Below are 27,533 nucleotides of genomic sequence, written 5' to 3'. Positions count from 1 at the left end.
ATATAAGGAGTCATGTATAAATGAGTATTAAATTTCAAGCTCTAAGGTATTTTACGGTAAGATAAGGTTAAATAAATCAAGGCAATTTGAATAACAGAATATGGGGAAAGATGGAAAGGATTCGCTGAGTTAATTAATAGGTTAAATTGTTAAGATAAATTATTCAATAAAAATTGAGAAAGATGGAAAGAATTTGCTGAAATAACTAATTAAACTAGAATACAAAAAAAGAGGTGTGAGGAGGTCAATGAAACAAGCAAATGGAAGTTAAAGATATGCAATATGGGATTTGTGTTTTTTTCTTCTTTTTGTTGTATTGTTGTATTGGTTTTTATGTTTTGTTTTGTTTTTCTTCTTTTTATGTATTGTAGTGTTGTTTCCTATTTTTTCTTCTTTTCTGTAATCCTGAAACTTTTAATAAATATTTTTTTAAAAAGCCTTTCACCTTCAGTCTCCGCTGGTGATTTCTCTCTGTCCCACCAGTCTGAACCTTCAAAGTCTCCTTCCCACTCAGGTCCCTCCTGGGCCATCGGCTGCCACTACTCTTCCTCGTCCAGCCAGGCCCTGACACTGGGGCATTCTCAAGCATGTCACTCAGCTTCAAACAGTATATAAATGTTCTTTCAAAAGTATAGAGGCTGTATTATCCAGGGTCTCTGTATCCTGATATGCTTTGGACCTTTTCCATCATTGTCAATCAATGAATAATTTATTACAATCAGAGACCAGCTTGTTTTTCCATCGTTGTTTCCAAGATCCAGCAACTGGAATCAATGTTACATATGTCAGAGAGTGTCAGGGCCAATAGCAGTAGGAAATTAGACAAATGGGGAAAGGATGCAGTTGGCTCACTTCAAAACACATTTTGATAGATGGATTTTTTGGGAAAAGATGGATGCCTGCCTACAGGTGGGGTATTTTTCTTTTTCTTTGTTTATAGTTCTGGATGTCCTACATTAGCAAGCAGATAGGACAAGATGCCCCTAGAGATTCCTAACCTTTGATTCTGTTATGTGACAGATATGTTTACTTCAGAAATTAACCTACTGATTATGAAGCATAGAATCCAAATATATTGCAAAGGTGATTATCTCCTCTGTAATTATTAAAATTATGGTAATTAATTCACCTGGAAAAGCTCTAGAAGGCAGAATGGGAAATAAAAAATGAAATCTGAAACCTGAAACCTGAAATGATTAAAAGCACTCCAGTGTTCCATTGACAACTAAGGTAAGGGAGGAAAGGTGAGGCCAGCTTTTGGTTTTGCATTGTATTGGTTAGAATTCAAATTATAGCATTCAATGAATTTTTTGTGACAGTGCCGAAGTTAAGGGGAAGGTGGATACCTGCCTCTTTAAGTACAGAATTGGCAGAGTCAGTGGCTACAAATCTCCAGGTGTAGAAGGATATTTGTGATGAGGATGTGGTTGCTGCTTCTTCTCTTGCTGTTTCCCAATATGGTGGCCCAAGTGCACACTGTTTTTTGCAGCAGAAATAATCCTGTGCATATTCCACATGAGTGGTATGAACAAGGTGACCTTATCCTTGGTGGGATAGTGTCTCATATCCATTACATATTCCCCAGCATTTCCTTCCATGAACACCCATCTCAGGTCTTTATTCCCAACCCACTGTAAGTAAACAGCTCTTAAGATCATTTCATTTATTCTTTCTACATTTATATCTGACTATAAAGCACTTGGTTCACTTTGAAACCCAAAGTAAGATTAAACCCAATAGTAAGATTTTATAAGACTATTCTTCTCTTAGTTTAGAGCAGTACTTTGAAAGAGGGACTACGCCATAACCTGCTCCAAGATACATGGTATCTCTCCATCCTCCAATGAAGTCTTGATCACTCACTAGACCTCCCAAGTCACAGGAGCGGCGTTAGGGTTTTGTGAGAAGTGGCCACGCATTGGGTACAAGCCATGGGAGTGCTGTCTCAAAACCTGGTAAGCAAGGCGCTGGGCTTTGGGAAAGAGGCATGGGCTCTGATAAGGTGCAGAGTCCTCCTGCCTCCTTCCCAAAACCTAGTTAGCACTTTTCCAGCTTTGGGAACCAGGTGGGAAGCTCTAGGACCCTTGCACTTCCTTCCATAAGCTGGGCAAGGGTCAATTTGGCAGCTTCATTTCTTCAAGTGCATTGACTACATCCTCTGGCCACAATAATTTAAAGTGATCTAGCAAAAATGGAACAGAGGGCGCACTGCATACCATTTGACTGGCTTTAATCACGGTAAAGGTAAAGGGACCCCTGACAGTTAAGTGCAGTCGTGAACAACTTTGGGGTTGCGGCGCTCACCTCGCTTTACAGGCCAAGGGAGCCAGCGTTTGTCGGCTTTCGCAGATGGTTTTTCTGGGTAATGTGGCCAACATGACTAAGCTGCTTCTGGCAAAGCCAGAGCAGAGCACAGAAATGCCATTAACCTTCCCAACGGAGTGGTACCTATTTATGTACTTGCAGTGCGTGCTTTCGAACTTCTAGGTTAGCAGGAGCTGGGACCAAACAACGGGAGCTCACCCTGTCGCGGGGCCTCGAACCGCCAACCTTCCGATCATCAAGTCCAAGTGGCACAGTGGTTTAAACCACGATCGCCACCCGTATCCCCCTTAATCATGGTATGCAACTCCAAATCTGATTGATTCCATCCCTAAAGTGTTTTTAAAGTTATAATAGCAGGCTGCTAACGTTATAAGAGAAATCTTCTCTTGGCCAGATAACAAACGTATATTCAACATTGAAAAGTTCTTCCGGACAGCTAGTTGTAGACACAATTGTAGTGAAGAAGTAAGCTGTCTTCACCACTGCCCCTTCCCTTCCAAGTTCCAGGTGCAAAATGAAACCTTAGCCATGTTTGAGCTGATTCAGTTTCACATCACCACCACTTGCTTTCTAGCCATGGTCCTCCTGCCCACAGTAATTTAACATGGCAGACTTGCATTGGGGACATCTGGGTTCAAATCTCCATTTTCTTGGCCAACTGCAATGTGGGGCTCTCATGAGTATGTAAGGGGAGAGAGGGGAGCTGTGGTATCCAGCTTGAGCCGCTGTGTTGAAGGATGGTATAAAATTGAATTCATGTTTAAAGCACATTGAAAACAATCAGGGACAAACTTGAAATGCATTTAGTAATAATAGGATGAGAGCCATTTTACAATCTTCACTGCCAGATCATCACTTGCCATTTTTTATATTCAAAATCGCAGCTGCCAATTCCTTTATTTTCATTTCATTTCATTTTCAATTCCTTTATTTTCATTTCAGAACAGTTTGCATTGCTAGGAAAAAGAACTGACAAAGGGATTGTAGTTTACTACCTAGCTGTAGTAAGGATTTAAATAACTGTGCATGGCTCTAGTGATGAAAAGCAACATGGTTATAAAAACTGAAAATCTTTTCTCAAGCTATGTGTTCAAACAAACTGAGTCAGATGGAAGAGAGATCCAAACAGTAACTCTAAAGGCACAAAACAATTTCCCTGTTTCCAACATGATTTAATTGAGGCAGTTGTATCCCTCAGATCTAAGTGTTGTGCACTGTTGAATACCCCATAAAATAGTAACATACTTTATTTGCAGAGTGATGACAAAGTTCTACCCACACATCCTCGCCTTGGTGTTTGCTGTTGACGAGATCAACGAGAATCCCAAGATCTTGCCCAATGTCACTCTTGGATTCCACATCTATGATAGCTATTTTGATTCAAAGATGACCTACCGGAACACTCTGGATCTGCTCTTTAAATCTCATCACTTTGTCCCCAACTACATATGTGGCATTCAGAAAAATGTAGTAGGAGTCATTGGGGGACTTAGCTCTGACACCTCCTCATCCATGGCAGATGTCTTAGGTCTTCACAAGATTCCACAGGTAGAATATGGATTTTGAAAAATGGTTATTTCATGCCATTGTTCACACTTTTCTTCTTTCACTAGGAATCTGTTTATGGATAATATGGAGTGGTAAAATGGAAAAGGGAAACGGGTTGCAATAGATGGGTATTGGGGGGGGTAGAATATTAATACCCAACAATGTACATGAAAGGACCCAGGTTCTAAGGAATGTGTGTATAATATATTTAAGGAAAGTTTGTTCAAAAAGTTCCAGTTGGATGAATGGGGCACCTTGATGGGTTCACATTACATTATTCCTGAAAGCACTGCCCTAGTTGCATGAGAGGTATACCAGTCCCACTTCGTAGTGATGAAGCTGACTTACAAAGCCATAAATAACTTGGGACAATAATGTCCTTCTCCTTAGGAATCATAAGATCCCCTCTTTCATAGGTATGGTGATGTTTAGTACTGTCCACTTTCAAAGGCTAATCAAAAACAATTTTTTTGTTATTTTTCTGGCATTTGGGGATGGATGTATTCTTATCAATATGGTGTTGTTCTACTGCATTACTTGACTTCATATTAGTTGCCTTAATTTTTGCTGGTATTTTACTTTCATAGGATATGGTTTATTGTGGTCACAGAAGAATAAAATGTATAATATTCAGGAAATGTACAGGATTTCCAAGATATCCACCAACGAGTGTTCTTAGTAGATATGACACCAACCTCTCCCTACAAGCGTTATAAAGATTATAAGCCAAAAGAATATGATAAATTGCTTGTATTTCTCCAGTTCCACTTTGGAGTATTGTTGAAGGCAGTGCAAGGATAAAAGCTCTCTTGTTCTTGGAGAGAATCCTTGTGTACAAGTATGCAGCTGTGATGACTCCCATAATAGGAATTAATATCTAAAAAAATAATTGAGAAATATTCTTTTTATGTAATGGGGTTTGACCCTCTGTAAGATTAGTAAATATGGGATATACAGGATTTCTACTCAGAAAATGGGTGCATTGTGAATTCTTGTTTCCACTTGGAAAGGTTTGGCTTTTTCCTTTTTCAGATTTCATATGGTTCATTTGAACCAGCCACAAATGATCAAATCAAACTTGCTTCCTTCTACCGCATGGTCCCCAATGAAGATCTTCAGTACAAAGGAATTATCCAGTTACTTCTGCATTTTGGATGGAAATGGGTCGGGCTCATCACTCCAAATAATGAAGTTGGAGAACGTTTCTTGCAGATCATTGAACCAATGCTTTTCCAGAATGGAATCTGTTCAGAATTCACTGAAAAAATTGAATACCATCTGCATTTCACGGGTAACATAGCTGATATGTTGGGTGAAACAAGGGTTTTGTCCCCAGCTTTCATGGCAAGCAGAGCAAATGCAATTGTCATATATGGAGAAAGTGCATCTATTATATGGCTATCAAGTACCATAGAGGTAAGGAATATAATTCAGCTGATATTGCCTCCATCTAAGAGGAAACAACCTGGAGGAAAAGTATGGATTACAACAGCCCAAATTGATTTCATATTATATTATTTTAAAAAAATTGTGAAAGTTAATATACAAATGTTCCATGGTGCTATCTCCTTTGCCATTCACTCCAATGAGATTCAAGACTTCTCAGACTTTCTAAGGAGTATAAAGCCTTCGTGGGCAGATGCAGATGGTTTTATCAGCAATTTCTGGGAACAAGCATTTGTTTGTTCACTTTCAAATTCCACTGGGCCAGCAGACACATGTACTGGAGAAGAGTTGCTGGAGAGCCTTCCTGCACCATTTTTTGAAATGAGCATGACCGGCCACAGCTACAGTATCTATAACGCTGTCTATGCTCTGGCACATGCCTTACATATTAGGTACTCATCTGAAGCCATCCACAAAAGGACAAAAGGTGGAGACAGACTCTCTTCTCAGAATGTAGAGCCTTGGCAGGTAATGTTTCCTCTTATAAAGTGTTCACCTAGCAAAGTATTCAGTGTTCTGCACTGTGTTGATAATATAATGAGAGTTAAAATAAAAAAAAAATCCTTCCAGTAGCACCTTAAAGACCAACTAAGTTAGTTCTTGGTATGAGCTTTCGTGTGCATGCACACGAAAGCTCATACCAAGAACTAACTTAGTTGGTCTTTAAGGTGCTACTGGAAGGATTTTTTTTATTTTGACTATGGCAGACCAACACGGCTACCTATCTGTAACTGGAATAATGAGAGTTGGCATTCATCTATAAGTAAATAATTAAAGTAATAAATACATCAAAGATTATTATTTTTTTATAAGATTTTTATTGGTTTTACAAAAGTTTTTATAACAAACAAACATTAAAAAACAAAAGACAAACAAACAAGTATAATTTCATAATGTCCTTTCATAAACTTCTTTCCTCGGACTTCCCCATACCTCCCCTTTCTGCATCCTCATGTCCAAATTTTTATAGCAACTTGTAAATGTTTTTTCCCGTCCTAATTCATCATAGTCCTTTCTTAATCTAATCTTATATTACTGCAACCCTTTCTCTCTGTAAAATCTCGACATTCTAAGATTCATCAAGTTTATAATAGTCCTTAAGGTAAATCTTAAATTTCTTCCAGTCTTCTTCCGCAGTCTCCTTTCCCTGGTCACGGATTCTGCTCGTCATTTCCGCCAATGTCATATAGTCAATCACTTTCATCTGCCATTCTTCCAAGGTGGGTAGATCTTGTGTCTTCCAATACTTTGCGATCAGTATTCTTGCTGCTGTTGTTGCATACATGAAAAAAGTTCTATCCTTCTTTGGCACCAATTGGCCGACAATGCCCAAGAGAAGGGCCTCTGGTTTCTTAAGGAAGGTATATTTAAATACCTTTTTCATTTCATTATATATCATTTCCCAGAAAGCCTTAATCTTCGGGCATGTCCACCAAAGATGATAAAAAGTACCTTCAGTTTCCTTACATTTCCAACATTTGTTATCAGGCAAATGGTAAATTTTTGCTAGCTTAACTGGGGTCATGTACCACCTATAGATCATTTTCATCACGTTTTCCTTTAAGGCATTACATGCCGTAAATTTAATACCGGTGTTCCACAACCTTTCCCAGTCAGCAGACATAATATTATGACCAATGTCCTGTGCCCACTTAATCATAGCTGATTTAACTGTTTCATCTTGTGTATTCCATTTCAACAGCAGGTTATACATTCTTGACAAATTTTTAGTATTGGGTTCTAACAGTTCTGTCTCAAGTTTTGATTTTTCCACCTGGAAGCCAATTTTCCTGTCTTGTTTAAAAACCTCCATTATTTGATAATAGTGGAGCCAATCTTGTACTTTGGGTTTTAGTTTTTCATGGCTCTTTAATTTCAATTTCTCTCCATCCTGTTCTAAAATCTCACAATACTTTGGCCATCCGACCTCCATATTGACTTTCTTGTGTGCCTTAGCCTCTAAAGGTGACAACCATCTAGGGGTTTTGTTTTCCAACAGATCTTTATATCTCATCCAAACATTAAACAGCGCTTTCCTAACAATATGATTTTTAAAGGCACTATGCACTTTAATTTTGTCATACCATAGATATGCATGCCAACCAAATGCATTATTGAAACCTTCTAAGTCCAAGATATCTGTATTCTCGAGGAGCATCCATTCTTTCAGCCAGCAGAATGCTGCTGCTTCATAGTACAATTTTAAGTCCGGCAGGGCAAATCCCCCTCTTTCTTTTGCATCTGTTAATATTTTATATTTTATTCTGGGCTTTTTGCCCTGCCAGACAAATTTCGCAATGTCTTTCTGCCACCTCTTGAAACAGTCCATCTTGTCAATAATCTGCAAAGTTTGAAATAAAAATAACATTCTAGGCAATACATTCATCTTAATCACTGCAATTCGGCCTAACATTGACAATCTCAAATTTGACCATATTTCTAGATCTTTTTTAATTTCTGACCAACATTTTTCATAGTTGTCCTTATACAAATTCAAGTTTTTAGATGTTAAATTAACCCCTAGATATTTCACCTTCTTAACCACCATCAAACCTGTCTCTTCTTGAAACTTATTCTTCTCCATGTCTGTTAGATTTTCCCTAAGACTTTAGTTTTTTGTTTATTCAATTTAAATCCAGCTACCTGTCCAAATTGTTGGATTATTTCCAACACTCTTTTTGTACTAGTGTTTGGCTCTTGCAAGGTCAATACCAAGTCATCTGCAAATGCTCTTAACTTATAATGTTTGGCTCCGACCTTTACACCTTTAACTTGCTGGTCCTCTCTAATCATGTTCAGCAACACCTCCAGGACCGAAATAAAAAGCAATGGAGAAATTGGGCACCCCTGTCGTGTTCCTTTTTCTATCTTAAGTTCCTCAGTTATTACATTGTTTACAATCAACTTAGCTTTTTGTTCGGAATATATTGCACCCATACCATTCTCAAATCCTTGTCCTACCCCCATCCCATGAAGATTCTTTTTCATAAAACTCCAAGAAATATTGTCAAAGGCTTTCTCCGCATCCACAAATATCAAAACTACCTTAGTATTTATATTCACCTCTAACTTTTCCAAAATGTCTATTATATTCCTAACATTGTCTGAGAGGTGTCTCTTTGGGAGAAAGCCTGCTTGGTCTCTGTGAATCTTCTCCATCAGTACTCTTTTGAATCTTTTTGCTAAAATGTCTGCAAAAATTTTGTAATCCACATTGAGTAACGAAATTGGGCGGTAGTTCTTCAGTTGAGTCTTTTCAGTCTCTGTCTTTGGTATGAGTGAAATATATGCTTCTTTCCACGATTCGGGTGCCCTTTTTCCCTCTAAGATCTCGTTACAGACGTCCTTTAACGGTTGTATCAGCCATTCCTTTAAAGATTTGTAATATCTGGAAGTCAGTCCGTCTGGCCCTGGAGATTTGCCCAATTGCATGTCCTGAATGGCACCCTCTATCTCTTGTTCTGTAATTCTCTGGTTTAGATCCATCTTGCTTTGATGAGAGATTTTCTGTAATCCAAATTTGTTAAGGAATTTATCTATGTCCTCTTCATTTTGTAGTCCTTGAGAATAAAGTTTTTTAAAATAGCTCACAAAACAATTTCTTATCTCGTTGGGTTTAGATATAGTCTTTCCATCCACTTCTAAACTTGTAACTGTATTTAATTTCTGTCTTTTCTTTAGTTGCCATGCCAAAAGTTTACCACATTTGTCTGCCGACTCAAATGTCTTTTGTTTCATTTGCTTTATTTTCCACTCTATCTCTTGGTTCATCAATTCCATATATTGTGTTTGATATAACTTAATCTCCCTTAAAATCTCCTGGGACTTTGGTTTTGATCTTAATTTTTTCTCTCCTTCTTTTATCTTTTCCAAAAGTTTTTCCTTTTTCTCATTCTGCTTTCTCTTCTTTATTGAGTTTTGTTGAATCAAAAATCCTCGCATCACAGCTTTACTTGCGTCCCAGATCACTCTTTTTTCCACATCGCCCTTTAGATTAATTTCAAAATAGTCCTTTAGAGTTTTTTGGGCCTTCTTGTGGATCTCTCTATCTCGAAACAGGGTGTCATTCATTCTCCATCTAAACTGACCAGTTGTTGTAAATTTCATTTCCATCTTCACGGCGTTATGGTCGGAGCAGGTTTTTGGGCAGATTTCTACCTTCTTAATCTTCGGAGCCATTCCACTAGTAACCCATATTTGGTCGATTCTGGTCCAGGTCATCTTTGCTTGGGAGAAAAAGGTTCCCTCTCTTTCAAGAGGGTTCCTTGTTCTCCAGATGTCTATTAAGTCCATATTTTCAGTCATTTCAAAGAAGGTCTTCGGGAGTCTCCCTTCTTTAGTAAGTGTCAGTCTTTGTGTCTTGTCCATGTTTGTAGAGACTACACCATTCATATCTCCCATAATTATCATATTATATTCCAAATAGTCCATCAAGGTTTCATGAAGTTTTTTGAAGAATTCTGCTTTACCTTCATTTGGTGCATAGATCCCAATTATCAAAAAATTTTCTCCTTGTACCTGTATCTCCACCGCTAAATATCTTCCTTGTTCATCCTTGAACATCATTTTTGGGGCCCACTTCTCTTTTACATAAATCACAACTCCTCTTTTTTTCACTTTGTCCGACGAAATAAATTCTTGTCCCAATCTTTTATTTATAAGCAGTCTCCTGTGAGCTCTAGTTATATGAGTTTCCTGTAAGCAAATCAAGTCCAGTTGTTCTCTGTACAAAATATGGAATACTTGTCGTCTCTTCAAAGGCATGTTCATCCCATTACAATTCCAACTAAGGAATTGCAGGGCCATCTTGTTATTTTTCTGGTATTCCTCCAACAGCTCCCAATTGTTGTTCCTCCTCTGTTGGTGGTGGAAGGTTCTGTCCAAACGAGAGGTTCAAGATGTCTATTACACTCTTTTGCTCAGCAATTGGGTCTACAGTTCCTTTCTGTAAGTCTTCTTGATTTCTTTGCAGGAACCTGTCTTTATCCTGTATCGTCTTTATTTTCACCTTCTTCCCCCTGTAATCAAAAGACAATCCCTGTGGAAATTCCCACCTGAAGAGAATGGTGTTCTTCTTCAGCAGGTAGACCAAATCCTTGTAAGAAGCTCTCAAGTCCAGAATGTGTTTAGGAATATCTTTAAAGATCTGTATCGGTGAGTTCCCGATTTGTAAGGCTTTTTCAAAATGCAGTCTTAAAATTTTGTCTCTTTCCTCCTTCGATCTCAAGGTAATCAAACAGTCTCTCGGTGCCTTTCTGTTCTGTTTTTTGCCCAGTCTAAATGCTGTTGTGATTTTAAATTCGTCTTCCTCTAGATCTTCCCAGGCGTCAGCAAACTCTTGCGTTAAGAAGTCCGTAAGATTATCTCCTTCGTCCTCTGGAATTGATCGTAATTTCAAATTCCTTTCTTTTCTTTGTAGTTCCCACAATGCCAGAGTTGCGTCGTGGTCATAGACCTTCCTGGCAATCGGTTCTAATTTTTCTTGGGTCTCTCCAGCAATAGTTCTGGCTTCCTCCGCAATTTGACGTGTGGCAGAATTTTCTTGCGTAAGCCTGTTTATAGATTCTGTATTCAGGTCAAGTCTTGTTGTTAAATCTGTCAATTTCTGTGAATTCTCTGTCAATTTCTTGGTATTTTCTGCCGTCTGCTTTGTTAAATTCTCCAGAGATTGGTTTATCTTAAGAAGGGCTTGCGACACTGCATCCATGGAGACTGCTGTACCTTTTTCTTGTCCTGTTGTCACTGTAGGGGTTATGCCTGAGATCGGGCCTCTTTTCTTTTGTTGCTGTAGCTGTTGTTGATGTTGCCTTGTCTTGGCTCTCGTGCTTATCTCGTCTGCTGGGCCACTCATATCCCAAGGTCGTTTCCCACGGGAGTCTTCTCCTAAAGGAAAATTCCACTGTCCCAAGGTATAGCAACTTTTAATTTACCCTCTAGAGGGAGCAAATCAAAATGTCCACAAGCAAAGACAAAGAGTATTTAAAAAGCAAGTATATCAGGAGGCTTCTATTGCAACACTTTCCCAATAGATACAGTCCCAGCCTTCCCTGATATATTGTAGCCACAGAGTCCCAAAACTTTGTATCAAGTAAGCAGTAAGACTTCCACTTTGTTACTTTCACAGGAATCTAGAGTCAGTTCAGTGTTCCTTTATTTTATAAGCAGTTTGTGCCAGGTTGAAGGCTGCAGAGAATTTCCTTTTCCTTTAAATTGATCATGCAGCTTATAAAGTCGCTTTTTCCTCCCCTCTGCCCTGCAAGCTAGAGGGGATAGTCAAAGTCCAGATGTCGGATTCAAGCAGTTAAAAACAATATCCCATACGGATGCAGCTTAGTAACTTTCGTTGCTTTAATTGTCATGCAGTCGGGGGAAGGCAGACTTCCTTGATTTTCGCCTTTCCCGTTTTCAGCCTAATTTCAAGTAGTTTTGACACGAATAGAGGTTCAATCTTACTCACGGGTCTTTTTTGTCCAAATTATTCAGGAAGGAATCGGCGCTCTCCACTAATGGCGACGCGGCTTCACCCTGCGGGCTGGGTAGCGATTCTCAGCACCGCGCTCCCCGTTGTCGTTCCGGAGCCTTTAAAAAGGCTCTTTCTGCGGTAAAGGGGGGCGCTTCAGGTGCCCACCGAATCTCCTTGTTCACAGGCTCCGTTCCTGTGATTTTAGGGGTCCCCCGCTTGCCGTAGCGGGTCAGACCCGAACTCGCAGAGCCGTCCTCTCTCCGGAGCTCGGAGAGGGAGCAGCCACCGGAATACATCAAAGATTAACCTTAAATTATTTTATTTCCTGTTGGGTGTAGTGAAGGGTTAACCTTCTGTGCCTCAAGCCTGAGAGGAGGCGCGTACAAGGGAAGTACGTCAGGAGCTGAGTGAAAAACGGAAGCAGTTTTTGTTGCGTAGCTGCAAACAGAGGGAGAAGATACAGCTTGAATCTGATGGCTGTTATCGATTGTAAATATGCTACTCTTGAGCAAATAAAGGGATATTAGGACAGAAGAAACGTGTGGGACTTGTTCACTGCTTTTTCGACACAGTGACGCTGTGTAATTCTGCTAATTGCTTTACGACCGCTCGAAAGCCACACTGCATAAACAAAAGCTACAGAGGCTCCCAGGGGAAGCGTGGCTGGGTGCTGAACAATAAAGCAATAAATCTACCGAACAAGGTTATGGGTCAACGTGAAGCATGTGAGAAAGGGCTTGGAAGACTGTAGAATGGACTGAACGTCAGCTTGATCGACTGCCAAAACTTCAAAGGGCAGATCGGAGGAGGCTGACGGAGTGGGAGCTGGGAGCCATGTCGTCCGGAGTGCCCGGTTTGGCTGCAGAGTGAGTATTATCGGCTGCTCTTGCAAAGGCCAACAGAAGGGAAGGGAGGCAATGGCTCAGCCCCATGGATATGGCTTTGAGTTTAAACTGCCGTGTCAGAAACTGAACAGCCAAAATTGGCTGCAGTGGAGCTTTCAAGTGGAGCTTTTGCTGGTGGGGGAGCAGCTTTGGGACGTAGTACAGCCCCCACAGATTGCAGCTGGGAAAGCAGAGGCTAAGAGGGCTGCAGAGCAAAGTGAAGTTGAGAAGCGTGTGCTTGCTTTGTTGGCAGAAAATGTGGATGCTCAACTGGTGCCAGTTGTCCTGGGTGCAAGAAGGCCAGAGGCCACTTGGCTAGCACTCCGAGAAGCTTGTGGAGCTGGGGTGGGAACAAGGGCCGAGAAGTGGCTGCATCCAAAAGGGAGAGGCAAGATGGTGCCGGCCACATTTTTGAGAGTCGATACACAGCTGGGAGGAGCTGGGAGCTCCCACGGGGGGCGAAGGGACTGTTGCTGGCAATGCTGCTGGTGCTTTTGCTAAGCCTGGGAGCTGTGTGGATGCTGCAACGTGTCTGTTTGAGGAACCTGGAGAGAGGCCAAGTGTTGGGAGCCCTTTACCCATCAGAGGGGGTGCAGGAAAACGTCCTGGAGGCCCCGTGAGCAGTGGGGGGGGGGCAGTGAGCAGTGAAACCTCAGAGATGCCTATTTCTCCAAAAGCTGCCAAGAGTTGTTTACGCCAAGAGCTGAAGCCTAGCTGTGCTGGAGGCTTCAAGGCCAGCCACCTGCAGCAAGTAGAGATAAGAGCTGTGGAGTTGTGTGAGAACGCCGAGACAAGTCCAGTCTCCATGGCAACTGAGAGAGATGCATCTACGGAAGCTGTGAAGGTCGTGGGCAAGTCTTCCTGCCGGGGGGAAGTCTGTTGCCGTGACAACCAGAGAGGACATCTGCAGAAGCCCCAAGGAGGGGGGTAGCGAGGAGATTGTTGCTCTGGCGACCCAGGAATGTCAACAACAAGACTTTCTCACTGTAATAATCGACAGCGGTGCCACAAACACGTTGGTGCCATCTCCTGGTCTTTTGAGAAATTGCAGGACAGTAAAAACTGAGAAATTTGTGACGATCGCAGATGGCAGTAGAAGAAGACTAACAGAGACAGGCTTTTTCTTCTGTCCCTTTCTTAAGCATGAAGTCAAAGCTTTTGCAGTGCCCGGTTTAACTAACTGTTTGTTAAGTGTGCATGATCTACTCGTTGATGGTTATCATGTCTCTTTTGCAGGTACAAAATGTGAGGTTTCCAAGGATGGGAAACACGTGTACACAGTGCAGTCTAAAGGCAATTTGTTTGCTGTAAATGTGCCTTTCCCCACAGGAGAGGATGACACCGAAGATGCGAAGGGCCAATGTGTGAATGTAGTGCCCCACCATGGTTGTTCACATATTTGGTAACGACGCTTCGCCCATTTGAATTGGAGATATCTCCAGAAAGCACCAGAGCTGATGCAAGGGTGCAAATTTAATGTTTGTGACAAATTTTTAGATTACAATGCATGTAAACAGGTGGAAATTGTGACATGCTCCTATCCAAAGTCAGAGAGGCAGACCACACAACCCTTTGAATTAATTCATGCAGATTTTCCACAGCAGTTCTATGACTCAGACGTTGAGGAGGAAGAGGAACTTGGTGCTGGGGACCACAGTCCAGAGCAACAGGGTCCACCACAGGGGCGGAGTCCAAGGCAGGGACAGCTCAGGATCCCTCAGAGGGGGGAACCTTGAACACCTCCTCAGGCAAGTGTCAAGTTTGAGCCAAAGAATGAGCCTTCTTCACCTGCTGGACCAGCTGTAAGGCTCAAGTGGCGCAGCAGGTCAGAGGGGGGAGACACTGAAGTTGAGGATGATTTAGCTGGACCCAGTGAAGCAGCAGGGTCACCAGGATTCACACTGAGGAGATCAGCGAGGACAAGGAGGCCTCCTGATCGGTACGATGCTTCTAGTGTCTGGGTAGGTTCAGCCAGATGTGAACCTGAGTCCTTCGAGGATATTCAGAGTTTACCTGAGGAAGAAGCAGATAAGTGGCACAGAGCAATGGACAAAGAGATGAAGTCCATGAAAGATCTAGGTGTGTTCTCACTCACAGAGTTGCCACCGGGCAAGCAGGCTGTGAGTTGCAGGTGGGTTTACCGCTTGAAACCCACGGACGCTGGAGAGCCACAGTATAAAGCCAGGTTAGTTGCTCGAGGATTTACTCAGAGGAAGGGAATACACTTCACGGAGGTGTATTGGCCAATGTCACGAGTGGAGACTCTGAGAATGCTTTTAGCTTGTGCAGCACAGAGAGGCTGGAAGGTAAACCACTTTGATGTGGATGTTGCCTACCTTAACGCAGATCTCCAGGAGGAGCTGTACATGATTCCTCCTCCAGGGTTTGAGAACTTAAGGCAGGATGTTGTGTGGAGATTGCACAAATCCATCTATGGATTACGTCAATCTGCTAGAAACTGGAACATGCGCCTGAATGAAGCCTTAGAGGAGCTAGGTTTCAGGAGAAGTGTTGCTGATAGTTGCTTTTATCTGAGAGGATCAGGGGCAACACAAGAGTATTTGCAGATTTGGTTTGATGACTTGTTGTTTTTCTCAGAGACAGATGAACAGGTGGAGAAGTTTGCCGAAGAGCTAGGTAAACGGTTCAAGCTTAAACAGCTTGGTGCTGTCAAAACCTATCTAGGTGTCAGTGTTGAGCGTGCACAGGATGGAAGCTCTTTGCTCAGCCAGAGAGGTAAAATCTAGCAATTGCTTCAGAAAATGAGGATGAGTGATTGTGCAGGAGTGAGAAGTCCTATGGAGACTAGTTTTGTGAAGGACAGCCAGCAAGTAGAATGCGCTGCGTTCGGAAATACTGAAGTGTTTCAGTCAGCCCTAGGGACTTTGTTGTACTTGTCCCAGTGGAGCAGACCTGATATAGCGTTTGCTGTCAATCTGCTCAGCAGGGAAGCTTCAAACCCTAGTGTGCAAGCCTGGAATGGCATCAAGAGAGTTCTGAGGTATTTGCAGGAGACCAAAGACTTTTGTCTTAGGTTGCCAGCACAAGGAGAAGTCAAACTGACTTGCTTTGTGGACTTGGATTGGGCTAATCTTGAGGATCGCAAGTCTGTGTCTGGCCTAGTGGTGAAGTTTGGGAACTCAGTAGTTGGATGGAGGTCCAAGAAGCAAAGTCTTATAGCGCTCTCATCCACTGAGGCTGAGTTCAGTGCTCTTTCAGAGGTGTGCAGAGAAGTAGAGTTCTATGCTTGCTTAGTGCAGGAACTCTGCGAAGTGGATTGCCTACCGATACGTGTTTTCAAGGACAATCAACCATGCCTGCGTTTGGCAGAGTCAGGTCAGTTCAAGGCTAGAACTAAACACCTAGACATTTGCTTTCGGAATGTGTGCCAGAGTGTTCAGGAGGGATTAGTTGCGCTGAAGTATTGTCCCTCTGCCAAGAACCTAGCTGATGGGTTCACAAAGCCACTCACCTTCCAAAGACATGGGAAGTTTTGTGAAGGTCTGGGTTTGGGACAACCAAGGGTCGATTCTTCCCTCAGGCGCGAGGCAAGAGGTGTAGTGTAGGGTTAACCTTCTGTGCCTCAAGCCTGAGAGGAGGCGCGTACAAGGGAAGTACGGCAGGACGTGATGAAAGCAGCTTTGGAATGCTGTGAGCTGAGTGAAAAACGAAAGCAATTTTTGTTGCGTAGCTGCAAACAGAGGGAGAAGATGCAGCTTGAATCTGATGGCTGTTATCGATTGTAAATATGCTACCTTTGAGCAAATAAAGGGATATTAGGACAGAAGAAACGTGTGGGACTTGTAATGCTGTGTAATTCTGCTAATTGCTTTACGACCGCTCGAAAGCCACACTGCGTAAACAGAAGCTACAGAGGCTCCCAGGGGAAGCATGGTTGGGCGCCGAACAATAAAACAATAAATCTACCGAACATTTCCTATAATGATATTAAGCAGACATTAGATTACACAGACTTTCATAAGTGACACACTAGCAGCAACTACTTGACAAGTTAATTTTTTCCCTAAAAATTTAAACATTTAGAACTGGCACTGTTCCAGTATTTCAGCTGGCATTTAATTAGACCAGTGGTTCCGAATTAGCTAATTACTGAGGACCCTCTGTTTTTCAAAAGCTAAGCCATGGACCCCTGCTTTTAAAATGTTTGATAACTGCAAAGCGATTTTTTTGGAGAAAATGTGGGGTAGCCCAGAATAAGCAAAGGATTTTAAGTATACTGGAAAATAGATAATAAAATCTGTGATTTTACCATGCAAAAATGACAAAGATTTAGTCGGAGTGGAGACAAATTTTATTTTATTTTTGTACAAATGAACAAATTACGACGTTTCCAGCAGCTTCTAAACCTATATCTATGTATTTATCTCTGTCTATCTATTTATGAATATATCTGTCAAACCAGGAACCAGACAGAGGGCCTTCTTGGTAGTGACACCCTCCCTGTGGAACGCCCTCCCTTCAGATGTCAAGGAAATAAAGAACTACAAAGCTTTTAGAAGACATCTGAATGCAGCCCTGTATCAATAAGGGGTTTTTTTGTGTATTTTTTTTAATTAGTTTTCAATTACAATGATCCAATAATAGCCTCATTATATCAATGCCAAATTACAACACAATTCCTAATATCGATTCAAATACACAAATACATAATTTAGGTGGCCCTCTGTCTGTTAGAATTGATGCTTTGACGATTTACTTTACTTCTGTGTTCCAAAATCTTATTAATTTCAATTATATTCCAGTCATAATAGTAATCCCTTATACAACAGCTGCAATACTGATAACTTCTATTCGTATTAACACATTTAGTGATTTATTAGTCTACAAGTGAAGTTCTCATGCATCCTTATTCTTCCTGTATGTGACATTTAATATGTCCATGTTGTTTCTTCCTGTCCTTATAAAACATTATGTCTATTTTTACCGGTTGTTACTGCTATCTGTCATGCCTTGCACGTAGCTGATATCCTGATGTTATTCCAAAAGTTTGTCCCTCACTCAGTCCTGTGCTTCTTTGTTTTTGCAACTTTTGACGATAGCTGCAAATGTCACCAATTTATTTTTTCACTTTATTTCTTTTCACCATTCTCTAAGTCTAGGGAAAAGAGTGATCTGACACCCTGCCAATGCCTTGTATTGGGAAGTTTTTAATGTATTATATTTTATTATGTTTTTATATGTGCGCCACCTGTCTGGCTCAGTTGCCTCAGCCACTCTGGGCAGCTCCCAACAAAATGTTAAAAACACATTAAACCCTTTTGGACTTCCAAGATGAGATGAATCCCCAACTCATAAGTCAAGATTCACTGAAAACCCTCCTTACAGGCAGTGGAATAGTCCTTTAAACTTGATAATCGTTAAAAACGATTAGAAGTTCTTTTCAGTTAAAATGTAGAGAGCAAGAGGAAGGGATCCCTACACACATATATATTTAGGATAAGCATGTGAACCCACCCCGTGCAAAAAGCCATTTGCGCTCTCTCCCTACCCCACACCCCACCAATTGCAAGAGCCCTAAGAAACTGTGTCAGAGGTTTTCCTCCCAGTCCCACCTCATTTGCCATCCAGCGACTCTTTCACAAGTTTTTCCCTTGCCATCAAGCAGGTATTAGTTGCAAGCAGAGGTTGGAAGGTTTGCCCTGTGTAATTAACAAGATAAGTGAGTACCCCGGCAGGGGATGGTGCTGGGATGGTGCCCCAGACCCCTAATAGGGAACCACTGAATTAGACAATTTGTTGTATGAGGTTAATGGCATAAATTGGCCACGTGTAGTGTATCTCAAGCAGCCTGAAATGACCATTGTGGCCAAGTGCACCATGTTCTGCCCCACATTGTGGGTGTCTGGTGTGCATATGTGATGTCATGCGCTGCATGTGATGTCACACACTGGCAGGAGCCCCAGCCATTCAGAGGGCTCTCTAGGGCATCTCCCAATGGCCTTCAGAGATTGTAAGGGGCTCCATCAACCCCACCCATTGCTCCGTAGGAGCCCACTGCTGCAGCAGGTGGCAGCGATGGAGCTAACACAGCAGCAGGAGGGCCTGCTGGAGCCCTTCCAGCATGGCCCCCTCATTGAAAATTTTGTGGGTGCCTGGGAACTCAGGGCCCCAGAGAGATGGTGCCAGTGCTTGTGGCTTTCTGTAGTTTCTTATCATCAGATAATATGCATAAAAATGTCTGGCTTCCATGGTAACTCAAACAAACAGAGCCAGGAAAAGATCTTAAATTCTCCCAGGAAAACAATTGAATGATTTTGTTGTTGTTCTTCAGTTGTCTAGTTGTATCCGACTCTTCACAACCCCATAAATTATCTTAGTAACACTATTACAACACTTCATAGACCTTTTGATTCTCTTTCCACCTAGCTGCACTCATTCCTGCAGAGGCTCGCATTCAACAACAGTGCTGGGGATGAAATTACATTCAATGAACATGGGGAATTAGCAGGTGGATTTGATATTTCAAACCTGGTCACTTTCCCAAATAATTCATATGTCAGGGTCAAAGTTGGAAGACTGGATCCTCAGGCCCCTCCTGGCAAAGAGCTCACCATTAATGGGGACAGAATCCAATGGCACAGAGTCTTCACTCAGGTAAGGGAATCACTGCCCACAGGTGGGAGAGCATGTAGTTTTGCCACATGAGGTGAAAAGGGAAGTGCTGCCCAACTACTGCTGCCACTACTAGTAATGCTGCTACTAATAATTTTATTAATAAATAAACAAATGAACCAAAGAGCAATATGCACAGAAGACATGTCACACCAAGAAGGACCAATCAGACCAATCAGAGAGTGTTGTCCAACATGCTTGTTTGTTGGTAGCTTTCCGGTTAGTAGCATTAGATAGAATGCTAAGCTGACTGTATCATTGTGAATGAACATTGTAATCTTCTAGAGTTTTTCTGATGCTGCTTGAGACTCTAGTGAGACTCTAGAGTTTTTCTGATGCTGCTTGAGACTCTAGTGTTGAGTTGGAATGATAGAAGCAGGCATGTACATAGCGCAAAATATGGTCTGAAGCTCAACATCAAAAAAACGAAGATCATGGCCACTGGTCCCATCACCACCTGGGAAATAGAAGGGGAAGAAAAGGAGGCAGTGAGAGATTTTACTTTCTTGGGCTCCATGGTCACTGCAGATGGTGACAGCAGTCACAAAATTAAAAGACGCCTTCTTCTTGGGAGAAAAGCAAAACTACAGCATCTTAAAAAGCAGAGATATCACCTTGCCAACAAAGGTCCGTATAGTTAAAGCTATGGTTTTCCCAGTAGTGATGTATGGAAGTGAGAGCTGGACCATAAAGAAGGCTAATAGGCAAAGAATTGATGCTTTTGAATTATGGTGCTGGAGGAGACTCTTGAGAGTCCCATGGACTGCAAGAAGATCAAACCTATCCATTCTTAAGGAAATCAGCCCTGAGTGCTCACTGGAAGGACAGATCCTGAAGCTGAGGCTCCAATATTTTGGCCACCTCATGAGAAGAGAAGACTCCCTGGAAAAGACCCTGATGTTGGGAAAGATTGAGGGCACAAGGAGAAGGGGACGACAGAGGACGAGATGGCTGGACAGTGTTCCCGAAGCTACCAACATGAGTTTGACCAAACTGTGTGAGGCAGTGGAAGACAGAAGTGGCTGGCGTGCTCTGGTCCATGGGGTCACGAAAAGTCGGACACGACTAAACAACATGTGCTGCCTCGGCACATATGGTTCCTACATTTAACATTTCTGACCCTCCTGTTTACTTATAGATCACCTGATGTTACCTGAATCCCCTAAAACATTTTCTTAATATTAACCCCTTCGTGTCCCTTTGGATAGGTGCCACCCCTTTCCTTATGTAATGCCAACTGCCATCCTGGTTATGAGAAGAAAAAGAAGGAGGGGAAGAAGTTTTGTTGTTATGATTGTGATCCATGTCCTCGTGGGATGTTCTCAGATGAGAAGGGTGAGCGATATGCCATATTATATTTTTTATATGCCATATTAGCATATAAAAGTCATTTTAGAAACTTCTGAGCAAATCGGCAATGGGATTTGCTCTGTTTTATTCTACTATTAACAATAATCTCCCTGCTGTCTCAGTAAAAGCTGCCAGTATGAAGAAATTATATTAGCTTTCTAGTGGGTATAACATGATAATGTGACCTTACGTGTAATGTAAAGATTTTCCATCACTTTATCTATATTGATCTTTGAAACGTTATTAAATATAACGCTCCATGATGTTTAATGCAGCTTCCCATTGCCAGTGGCTCACTGCTGTGGTGTCACATTTTAATAATGCATTTTACCATTATAAATCACTAGTGTAGCTCCACCCCAAGATTGTTTTGTCCTGAAGACAGCACTAAAAATTTTAGGGGGGCTGCAGCATTGGTGCTTTATGGTAACAAATAGGAGTGATTGTCTTTTCTCTAAGAACAAGGATTTTGGGGACAGGGTTAAAATCCTATAAAAATCACCCCTCTTGCTTCCAAGATTTCAGTGGTAATATTTCTCTGATTTCATTATGCAGTACCTGTTGTTCTAAGAATATGGAAGAGGATCACTAAAAACATAGTTTCTCCATATAGGAAATGTTAAATTCCATGCATAACTTTATTTTCAAAGCATCTAGGGCACAAGCATTTGCACTAGAAGTTTCGAAACTTTTCCTCATGGAAACACTATGGTAAGGAGTCTCCTGATTTTTTCAAGAAAACCACTCTTAAGCATATTCTGGATAGTTATCAATTGTCATGCAACCTTTTTTCAGGGTTGGAAACCTGTGCCAGATGTCCTCCGGATCAATATCCAAATGAAGAGCAGAATGAGTGCATTCCCAAGAAACCAAATGTCCTAGGCTTTGGTGAAACTTTGGCCATGGTTTCAACTTTCTCTGCGCTTTTATTCTCTCTTATCACAGCTATGGTACTTGGCATTTTCATTAAGCACCGGGACACTGCCATCGTCAAAGCCAATAACAGAAGCCTCACTTACATTCTCCTCATCTCCCTCTTCTTGTGTTTCCTCTGCTCCTTGATGTTCATTGGAATGCCTAATAAGGCAACCTGCCCACTCCGACAAACGGCTTTTGGCATTGTCTTCTCTGTGGCCCTCTCTAGCATCTTGGCCAAAACTATTTCAGTGGTTTTGGCATTCATGGCTACCAAGCCAGATTCCACAATCAGGAAGTGGGTAGGCAAAAAACTGGCTTACTCCATTGTCCTTTCCTGCTCTGTGATTCAAGTAGGAATCTGTGCCTTCTGGTTGGCAACCTCAGCCCCATTCCCAGATGTGGACATGCACTCAAGCAGTGAAGAAATTATATTCTTATGTAATGAGGGGTCAGTTCTCATGTTCTATGGTGTTTTAGGCTACATGGGCTTCCTGGCCATTATCAGCTTCACTGTGGCCTTCTTAGCCCGGAAGTTGCCGGACAGCTTCAATGAAGCCAAGTTCATCACCTTCAGCATGCTGGTCTTCTGCAGTGTTTGGTTCTCCTTTATCCCCACATACTTGAGCACCAGAGGAAAATACATGGTGGCTGTGGAGATCTTCTCCATCTTGGCTTCCAGTGCTGGGCTGCTGGGTTGCATCTTTTCCCCTAAATGCTACATTATTGTGGTGAGGCCTGAGCTGAATAACAGAGAGCAGCTGATACAGAGAAAGATGTAAATTACAGTATAGTTTGGCATTTCTGTATTTAGAATCTGTAGAATTTCACCATCCTTTTTCAAGAAAGGAAGTTACCTGAAATGATCAAAATAACAGAAGAGAGTCTCTTATCATTTATATTCTTGATATCCAGTGTAGTTGCATATGAGGTGTAAATGAACAGGGATGACGTGTATGAAAGAAACTATGAATGATTTCCAAGCACTTGAATGCCTACACGTCCCCTTATTCTTCTTCTCCTGCATCCAAAGAGCTGCCCTCTTATCTTCCCAAGAGGCCCTGAACCTCTTCTGAGCCTATTCTGGGGTGCAGAGAGAAGAGAAGAAAAATAACACAAGAACTTGAGAAGCTGCCCCAAGCCATTTTTGTGCTTATTTGGGAGATCTGGGTATCTATCAAGTTCATGTGGGACAGTCATGAGTTGCAGCAGGTTGGATTAGATGAAGCAGAATGATCCAGGGCCGCTGTGGAGAGGGCCATCAGTCAGTATATGGATGCCAGCATCAGACTGGAAATCTTCTGAAAAGGCAGAGTCCTATCTGATAATAAGCTGTACCTTCCTGGGAGAAGGCAGACGCCTGACACTATCCGGCACTCCTCCCTGCCAGACACCCCACTCCATGGCATCTATGCCTCTTGCAGGCTTTTAGAATTCCCAGGATAAACTTGGACTTCTACATTTCTGGAATCTCATACATCAATTGACATGATGCTGTGAAGGGAGACAGGAAGTGATTCACCTTGCCATAGGTAGAAACTGCTCTAGACTCAGTGGTCTCTAATACTTGACATAGCCCTGACAGATCAATATCACCCTAGAAATGGAGCCTTTTTCTACTCCCCACTCTTATTTGCACTAGGGGTAGTCAATCTGTAACCCTCCAGATGTTGCTTAGTGACAGCTCCCACCGGCTCACAACAGACCATTATTATCAAGGATGGTGGAAGCTGTAGTCCAGAAACATCTAGACGGCATAACAGTGCCTATCGCGGCCTTACACTGATGGGCCACTCTGACAATCTTCTGGATTAATGCTTCCTACCAGAGTAAGAGAGAGATGTCTGGAACCAGTGGTTTTCAACCAGTGTGGCATCCTGGGGTGTCTTGAATGATGGTCAGGGGTGCCACAGACAAGACTGGCCTCTGTCCCTCTTTCCTTCCCTCCCTCCTCTGATGCCCTCTTGTGACCCAGCCTCCCAAAGGCTTGCACAGCCTTGGCTAGAAGCTCCCCTGGGGAATGTTGCCTTGGGGGCTGGCCAGGGCTGCTCCCAAGGCCCCTGTGGGGCAGTGTTAGGAGGTACCTCTCTTTGGGGTAGGGGGGCAGTTCAGAGACATGAGGAGGCAGCAGTAGCTGCCCAGAGGACTCCCAAGGAGAGGGCAGAAGCGACGTGGCGGAGGGAACACGTGAGGGTGTTTGTAAAAGGGTGGGAGGCTGCCAGTTCTGCAGGCAAGGGGTGACATAACTGGGCTTTGGAGCCCCACAGGGGTGCCGCAGGAAGAGTGTAGCTGGACAAGGTATTTGGTTTGTTTTTAATTCTGGGTGTCCTGCATTAGCAAACAGATAGGACAAGATGACTTTGGAGGTCTCCTCCTAACCTTTGATTCTGTGATGTGACAGATATGTTTACTTTGGCAGTTCTCCTACTGGTGATGCAACAAAGAGCCCAAAAACATTGCAAAAGTAATTATCTCCTCTATAATTATTAAAATTATGGTAATCAATTCACCTGGAAAAACTCCAAAAGGCAGAATGCAAAATAAGAAATAAAAATTAAATCTGAAATGATTAAAAGTACACTGGTGTTCCATAGAGCGCTAAGGTAAGGGAGGAGAGGTGAGGCCAGCTTATGCTTTTCATTGTATTGGTTAGATTTCAAATGATACCATTCAATGAATTTTTTGTTACAGTGATGAAGTTAATGAGAAGGTGGAGAGCTGCCTCTTGAAATACACAATTGACAGAGTCAGCTGTCACCAAATCCATCCTGTTCAAGTCATGGTGATGATAGTAACAATATTGTAGAGAGGCGTATGAAAGTCGGGGTGAAGAAGGATATTTGTGATCAGGATGTTGTTGCTGCTGCTTCTCCTGCTGTTTCCCAATATGGTGCCCCAAGTGCATACTGTTGTTTGCAGCGGAAATAATCCTGTGCATATTCCACATGAGTGGTATGAACAAGGGGACGTTATCATTGGTGGGATAATGTCTCATATCCAATACATATTGCCCAGCATTTCCTTCGATGAACACCCATCTCAGGTCTTTATTAACAGCCCAATGTAAGTAAATGGCTCTTAAGATCATTTCATTTATTCTTTCTACATTTATATCTGAGTATGAAGTACTTTATAGTACTATAGAGACTATAAGTACATCTGGCGTGTTCTGGTCCATGGGGTCACGAAGAGTCGGACATGACTAAACAACTAAGCAACAACAACAAATAAAGTACTTGGTTTGCTTTAAAAACCAAAGTAAGATTAAACCAAATACTAAGATTTTATAATACTATTTTACCCTTGATCAGAGCATCCTCCAATGAAGCTAGACCTCCCCAGTCACAGGAGCGGCGTTAGGGTTCTGCAATAAGTGGCCACACATTGGGTACAAGCCATGGGAGTGCTGTCTCAAAACCTGGTAAACATGGCACTGGGCTTTGGGAAGGAGACATGGGCTCTGACAATATCCTAGAGTCCTCCTCCCCACTTCCCCCAGCCTTGGGAACAGGGTGGGGGCTCGAGGACCCTACCCGAGCCTCGTGTCTCCTTCCTTAATCTGGTCACAGCTTTACCCACCTTTGGGAAGGCCATGCAAGGGCTAAGTGGGTGCAAAATTTTGGCCTTGCCCAGGGCGCCATAGTACCAAAGTCTGCCACTGCCAGTCAATTCCATATAGCTAGATTTCAAAAGCCAAGATGGTTAAGGGTCAAGGGGTCCATTTGGCAGCTTCAAATCTTCAAGCACAGTCACTACATCCTCAGGGCACAATAATTTAAACTGATCCAGCAAAGATGCAACAGAGAGTGCTCTGTATACCTCTCCAATTTGACTCTCTCCAATCATACCATGCAACTCCGAATCTGATTTATTCCATCCCTAAAGTGTTTTTAAAGTTATAATAGCAGGCTGCTAAAGTTATAAGAGAAATGTTCTCTTGGCCACATAACAAACCTATCTTCAACATTGAAAAGCTCTTCCAGACAGCTAGTTGTGGACACAATTGTAGTGAAGAAGTAAGCCGTCTTCAGCACTGCACCTTCCCTTCCATGTACCAGGTGCAGAAATGAAACCTGAACCATGTTTGAGTTGATTCTGTTTCAGATCACCACCACTTGCTCTCTAGTCATTGATCCTCCTGCCCACAGTAATATCACATGGCAGCCTTGCATTGGGGAGATCTGGGTTCAAATCTCCATTTACTTGGCCAGCTACACACTAGGGGCTTTCATGCATAAGCAAGGGGAGAGAGGAGAGCTATGAAAGCCAGCTTGAGCTGCTTTAGTGAAAGATGGTGTAAAATAGAAGTTATGTCTAAAGCACTTTGAAAACAATCAGGGATAAGCATTAAATGCCCTGAGTAAGAATAGGATGAGAGCCACTTTAAAATCACTTCCAGATCATCAGTCGGCATTCTTCATATCCAAAATGGCAGCTGCCAATTCCATTATCTTTATTTCATACCAGTTTGTGTTGCTAAGGACAACAACTGATGAAGGGGCTTTTTAATGATTTCAATAACTGTACATGTTTCTAGTAATAAAAAGCAACGTGGTTGGAAAAACAGAATGTTATTAAGTGAAGATCACTTCTCAATCTTCATGTTCAGACAAATAAAAAAATTGATTCGGGTGGAAGAGAGATCCAAACATTAACTCTATAGAAACAAAATCATTTCCGTATTTCTAACATGATTTAATTGAGGAAGTTGTATCCCTCAGATCTAAGTGTTGTGCACTGTTTAATTCCCTATAAAATGGTAAGGCATTTTCTTTGCAGGGTTATGAGAAAGTTCTACCAACACGTCCTCGCTTTGGTGTTTGCTGTTGATGAGATCAATGAGAATCCCAAGATCTTGCCCAATTTCACTCTTGGATTCCACATGTATGATAGCTATTTTGATTCAAGGATGACCTACCGAAACACTCTGGATTTGCTCTTTAATTCACATCACTTTGTCCCCAACTACATATGTGGCATTCAGAAAAATGTAGTAGGAGTCATTGGGGGACTTAATTCTGACACCTCCTCATCCATGGCAGACATCTTAGGTCTTTACAAGTTTCCACAGGTAGAATATGGGTTTTGAAAAATTGATATTTCATGCCGTAGTTCACTCTTTTCTCCTCCCACTAGGAATCTGTTGATGCCTAAATTTGAAGTGTCAAAATGGAAAAGGGAAATGGATTGCAATTTATGGAATTTTTGGGGGGGAGTATAATATTATTACCCAACCGGGTACATGAAAGGACCTAGGTTCTAAAGAATGTGTGTATTATATATTTAATGAAAGATTTTTTGATATCTTCCAATATTATAAATGGGGAACCTTCCTGTATAGGTATGATGATCTTCAGTATTGTCCACTTTTTTCTTTTTTAATAAATATTTTTTATTAGATTTTCTATAAAAAAAAACATTTTTACAAAATTATACATCCATTTTTAACTTAAACCCTTTTTTCCAGAACTTCCCTCAGCTTGTCTGATAATTTTCCATTTATTTTTTATCCTCGTCTCACATTTCCCAATATTATATTGCACTCAAATACTCTTAATCACATCATATTTTTAAACAATATTTCTAACAGTAATTTTACAGAGCTTCTTGAAAGCCAACAAACGTTATTTGCTCATCACAGAAATTTTTGATATGCTCTGTAAACTTCTTCCAGTCCTCAGAGAATCTCTGGTCACATTGGTTCCTAATTCTCCCCGTCAATCTGTCCATTTCTGCGTATTCCATCAGTTTCATCCTCCATTCTTTTTTTGTGGGCATCTCTTCCTGTTTCCATTTCTGTGCCAGCAAGATTCTGGCTGCTGTTACTGCATACAAAACTAATTTCACATCTTTTTTACTAATTTCATTATCCAGTATTCCCAACAAGAGAGCTTCTGGTTTTTTAACAAAAGTATATTTCAGCATTTTCTTTAACTCATTATAGATCATCTCCCAGAAGCTTTTTACCT

The 27,533-nt window shown here is 41.8% G+C and overlaps 1 protein-coding gene across 1 annotated transcript in view; it reads left to right on the top strand.

Annotated features, from left to right (window-relative positions):
• LOC309516468 (uncharacterized protein) overlaps positions 1-26,653 on the top strand; it is a gene marked incomplete at both ends in the record, with an annotated part of 47,374 nt that extends 20,721 nt beyond the window's left edge. Inside the window, 8 exons of the mRNA XM_082195235.1 lie at positions 3,582-3,873; positions 4,906-5,289; positions 12,577-12,648; positions 19,054-19,281; positions 20,508-20,634; positions 21,445-22,165; positions 24,484-24,627; positions 26,344-26,653. Coding sequence (XP_082051361.1) covers positions 3,582-3,873; positions 4,906-5,289; positions 12,577-12,648; positions 19,054-19,281; positions 20,508-20,634; positions 21,445-22,165; positions 24,484-24,627; positions 26,344-26,653 — 2,278 coding nt within the window. The remainder of the gene's footprint in view (positions 1-3,581; positions 3,874-4,905; positions 5,290-12,576; positions 12,649-19,053; positions 19,282-20,507; positions 20,635-21,444; positions 22,166-24,483; positions 24,628-26,343) is intronic.
• Between the last annotated feature and the right edge of the window lie 880 nt (positions 26,654-27,533).

The sequence above is a fragment of the Podarcis vaucheri genome (genome assembly GCF_965113315.1).
Source record: "Podarcis vaucheri genome assembly, chromosome: 13".
Taxonomy (NCBI): domain Eukaryota; kingdom Metazoa; phylum Chordata; class Lepidosauria; order Squamata; family Lacertidae; genus Podarcis; species Podarcis vaucheri.
Note: the sequence above shows the minus strand (reverse complement) of the source record. Positions and strands in the feature narration are given on the sequence as shown.